The 5,538-nt window shown below is 36.0% G+C and overlaps 1 protein-coding gene across 8 annotated transcripts in view; it reads right to left on the reverse strand.

The window, feature by feature from the left end:
- LOC106874804 (AMP deaminase 2) overlaps positions 1-5,538 on the reverse strand; it is a 206,183-nt gene that overhangs the window by 65,762 nt on the left and 134,883 nt on the right. For all 8 annotated transcript variants that reach the window (XM_014922688.2, XM_014922663.2, XM_052975080.1 and 5 more), the window contains one exon: positions 2,363-2,543. In XM_014922688.2, the coding sequence (XP_014778174.1) occupies positions 2,363-2,543 (181 nt within the window). The remainder of the gene's footprint in view (positions 1-2,362; positions 2,544-5,538) is intronic.

Genomic DNA, 5,538 nt, shown 5'->3' on the forward strand with positions numbered 1-5,538 from the left:
ACCTCCTGACTGGCCTTCGTGCCAGTGGCACGTAAAAGCACCCACTACACTCTCAGAGTGGTTGGCATTAGGAAGGGCATCCAGCTGTAGAAACTCTGCCAAATCAGATTGGAGCCTGGTGTAGCCATCTGGTTTCACCAGTCCTCAGTCAAATCATCCAACCCATGCTAGCATGGAAAGCGGACGTTAAACAACGATGATGATGATGAAGGAATTGCACATATTTATAAACTGCAGATCTATCTAATTGGTTACTCAAACTGCTGTTAGAAATAACAGAATACCATTGTATACAAAAAATAGGAAGAATACTATCATCATCATCCTCATCATTTAATATCCGTCTTCCATGTTGGCATGGGTTAGATGGTTTGACAGGAGCTGGTAAGCTAGAAGACTGCACCAAGCTATAATTCTTAGATATGTGATGAGTGAAAGCAAATCATGGCTAGAATGCCTTTGATCATGTGCCTGTGCTACCTATGTCTAGGGTTAAACAAGGGTAATCTCTAAAATTTGCAAGATCTCTGCTAACAGAATCTGACTTCAAATTCTAGTTGTAACAGGTTCTCTTTTTTCGTTGAAATACCATCTTGTATGGAGTGGCTGCACATTGTATAGATAATAACAATGCATTGTATGAAATGATCCCACAGTATATGAAATGGTCAAACATTATATGAACTAACATCATCATCGTCACCATTTATTAAAGTTTCATTGTTCTCTGCTTTCTGTGAAATAACTACACATTTGCATGAAATGATCACATATTATATGAAATATTTTAAAAGTTGAAACCATAAAAATCCGTAAGTGATGCAGTACGACTCCAATTTACTATAGCTGGAAGAATGAGGAGTGATATTGATATTATCAGCAATCAATGGTTGAAGGTTAAAAAAATGATGAAAGTTAAGAAAAAATTGTTTGATATCATTAGCGACTCTGATAAAATCAACCAAGTGCCCACTCAACACCAATAAATGTCACTTTGACATTTATTGCTGGTTTTCAGAAATCATTATAGGAAATAATTACACATTGTATCAACTTGCTACACAGTGCATGAAACGACTACAAAAAGTGAAACCACAGTCTATGAAATTATTACACATTGAAAATCTCCACAATTTGCTTGAAATTTAACCCTTTAGCATTCCAAATTGTCCAGGCAAATCAAAACCAAGCTGCTCATTGCAACTGTCAAATCAGTGTTACTGTATGGCAGTGAAACATGGACACTGACAAAGAAATTATCAAACGGGCTAGATCACTGCTACACAAGGATGCTATAAGTGGATCTAAATGTGAAATGGCAACAACATATGACAAACAAATGCCTTTATGGGAGACTTGCTGAAAATTAGCAATAAGATCAGGCAAAGACAATTGTGATTATCTATCAATGTGTGTGCCAACATGTACTGGAAGCATCTAAATTAGTCTTGTGACACCCACTTCATGGTGATGTAAGAAGAGGAAAACATTGCCACACTTATATTAACAATTTGAGTGCAGACACTGGCCTGGAATGTATCCAGGACCTTGAAGTAGTGATGTTGAACTGAGAAGTGTGGTAGGTGGACTTTGTTGCTGCAGCCCGGGTTGGAACCCAGCCATAGATAGATAGATAGATCAGCATTTAGATTACTCTGTCAAATGTAATATTTATTTTCTCACATTATTTTGAATTAATCATGCATTATATCATAACTTCAAGATTTCAATGATGTAATCGTCTATTTACAGGATAGGCGTGAGAGGCTGAATCTGGTTAGTTTGAACATAAAACAGATAAGATATTTGGGCTGGATATAATTGGTTTAAATGCTAAAGCATTAAATGAAGAAGAATATTTTCTACCTTTATAAAAAGTGATAAGATCTGTGAAGAGGCCATTCAACACCAATAAATGTCACAAATCCATTTTGTTTAACCCCTTTAGCATTTAAAATGGGCAAATCCAGCCCAAATATTTTGTACCTATTTTATGTTCAAACTGGTCAGATCCAGCTTCTCACACCTACCATAGAATGTAATTCTAAAAATAAGCAATCACATCGTTGAAATCTTGAAGCAATGAGATAATGCACAATTAATTCAAAACAATCTGAAAAAATATGCATTACATTTGACAGGGTAATCTGAATGCTATAGTTTCATACATATGAACTGATTATAAAAAAGAATTCCAAATATAAGAATCTGTTGAGAATTAAGCTCTCAGTTGATTGAATACTTTGTTTAAATGATTACTAACATGACACAGATCAACCCAAACAAGTCTGATGTGCAGAGTGCACACAACAACAACAACAACAATAACAAGAAACGGCATTTACAGAATTTATAGACTTACACCACTGAAATGTTTTCCTTGAACTCCACATTTGTTGACTATGGAGATTCTTTCAAACATTGGAGACAGATCAATGTCAGGGGTAGATTTAGTCTCGTCAATATCTGGAACGGTCTCTGCTCTTTTCCAACAGCGATTTGCTTCATCTTCAGGTTCATTATAGTGCATCCAAGGACTGGAACTAGACAAAGAGAAAGAGAAGAAGGTTAAAAAATGTATAGATTTTTTTTCCATTTGAAACAAACTAAAATGATGAGCCACCATGGTAACTTCTATGCAGTCACATGATCAGCTAGAAATAATGGCCAAAACTCCTTCAAATCACACCCTACTTCCCTTAAAAATAGAAGCTACATTGGATAACTTAAATCTGGATAGCCTATGACTGAAAAGAATAAAAAAAAAAAGACAAGATAATCACATCTGGAATTCCTTTGGTCATAGCTTTAGTTGATCAGGACTAACCTAGGGCTAAGCAACAAGTTTAAAATGATAATGTTAAAATACCCAGTTCTGAAAATTATGAAGCAAAGTGAACTATGTCATTTAGGTGCATAAAAATAAACAAAAAAAAAAAGAAGATAAAACGATAAACCTCAGCCAGTCTCATTCTCTTCAAGCCTAAATAAGAAATAAAGATTAGCAGTTCAAGGAGTTTTAGTTTTAGTGCTTTCCAGAGCCTCTGGGGCTGGTAGAAGAGAGTGTTACCTTAAAACCTAAGCACTAACACGAATGCTTCTAAAAGGGTGAGTTCTGCTAAAAACCCAAGAACCAAGTGGTGGTGTTAAACTGGATAATGGATGAAGTCTACTACCCAACAACAAGCGCAGTCTCTCAAACTTCCTTCCACACAGTTTCTGCCTAACAAATTTTACTCACAAGATTTTGCTTACTTCACGGCTATAGTTGAAAACATTTTAACAAGGTGCCATGCACTGGGATTGAACCTGAGACTATACAGTTGCAAAGTGAACTTCTTTTTAACCAAATCTTGCCTGTACCTGTATGTTCATACATAAAATAGACAAGCTGACAGAATCATTAGCACAGCAGATGATATGCTTAGCAGTGTTTCTTCCAACTTTTTACAATGTGAGTTCAGATTCTACTGTGGTCAACTATACCTTTTATCCTTCTAGGGTTGATAAAATAAGTACAACTAAGCACAAGAGGGGGGGGGGGCATGTAATAAACTCACACCCTGAACCCCACCCTCTGTGCCAAACTTTAAAACCATGTACATGTATATATGCATACCTATACACTTTGTCTACACAGATATTTTTCTTCTATATTTAAGAGATGAGGAATTATGTACATTATTTACATTATTTACATTTGACGGATATTTGTCCCCATCTTGTTTGTTGTTAACACAACGTTTCAACTGATATACCCTCCAGCCTTCATCAGGTGTCTTGGGGAAATTTCGAAACTGGGTTCTCATTCCTAAGGTATTTTTCGATGTTATCATCATCATTATTATTATTATTATTATTATTATTATTGTTATTGTTCAGGTCACTGCTTGGAATCGAACTCAGAATCTTGGGGCTAGTAGCCCGTGCTCTTAACCACTATGCTATATGCTTGTGGGCATATGGCATAGTGGTTAACAACAAACAAGATGAGGACAAATATCCGTTGAATGTAAATAATGTAAATAAAGATCTCTTTCTTGTTCTCTCTGGACATTTATAATTAGATATATATGCATGGGCTTCTGTGTATATGCAATTTTTGTAATTAAGTGTATAGACATGTAAGGTGTATAAAGGTAAATGCATGTATATAAATATACTGTTATACACAGGGATGCATATAATTGTATGTATGTGCATTTTGACATGCTTGTGCATGTATTTGCCCATGCATGTGTGTATTATTATGTATGATTAAATAGTTGGATGAAAGTATATGTGCAAGTGTCTACATATATGTGTGTGTACATGCATGTATACGTAAGTGTGCACATATGTACATACAATCATGTGTACATGTATACCTACATACATATATACAATCATAACAGCAATAAAAGCTTGCTAGCATTGCCTTGAACTGGAAATAATAGAGCTTTGGTTAAATCTGGTTTGTGATTTATTAATCAATAATATATGTTGATGTTTGGATATCAAATACTTGGGGCTTGTTGAGTCTGATGAATAGAGCTATCAAATAACCAAGCTTCTATATCAAAAAAAAGAATGGCCAAGAGGTAGCCTGCTAGAGATAGCAGGTAAATCTCCCTAAAATGATACCCATCCAATTCATAAATAAGAATGCATTGAATACGTATTCCTAGGTATACTGTGTCTTAAAAAGATAGAGTAGTTACAACCGGAAGTCCTTTGGTTATCAGTCTGATGGATCAGGGTGTACAGTCCAACATAATTCCATGATATGCTGTATTTGAGAATTTTATTTAACCTGGATCAGTTGTCTAGTAAGTAGTTAAGCAGTTTTTAGCAGTAATTCATAATTTATGAGAAATTTTAAGGTAGAATTTTGAAATTCCAGTAGGGAACTTGTTTGCAGGTTGAAAAAATTCCTTAACATCATTCATGCTGTTATCATCATCATTATCAACATTTACCGTTCGTTTTCCATGCTGGCATGGGTTGGACAGCTTGACAGGAACTGGCAAAGCCAGGGGTTGCACCAGGTTCCACAGTCTGGTTTAGATTGGTTTCTACAGCTGGATGCACTTTCTAATGCCAACCACTTTACAGGGTGTACTGGGTGCTTTTTACATGGCACCAGCACCCACACCAACACTTTTTACATCGCACCTTGGTTTTAGGATTTCAATTCTGTTGTGGTAGGCAGGTCTCCTCAAGTGCAGCAATGTGTGACATACCTTGATCCTTTATCATCTCCTTCATAAGGTTCAGTGTTTTGAGATTGGGCTTCAATACTTCATCCTAATATGTTCATTTTCAACAAATTTATTCTCCTTTCAAGGACACTGATGTTAAATTAATATATAAGGCTATTGATGTTATGAAATATATTTTGTTGGTGCAGGAGTGGCTGTGTAGTAAGTAGCTTGCCAACCATATGGTTCCGGGTTCAGTCCCACTGCATGGCACCTTGGGCAAGTGTCTTCTACTATAGCCTCGGGCCGACCAAAGCCTTGTGAGTGGATTTGGTAAACGGAAACTGAAAAGAAGCCC

Source organism: Octopus bimaculoides, chromosome 20 (genome assembly GCF_001194135.2).
Source record: "Octopus bimaculoides isolate UCB-OBI-ISO-001 chromosome 20, ASM119413v2, whole genome shotgun sequence".
Taxonomy (NCBI): Eukaryota; Metazoa; Mollusca; class Cephalopoda; order Octopoda; family Octopodidae; genus Octopus; species Octopus bimaculoides.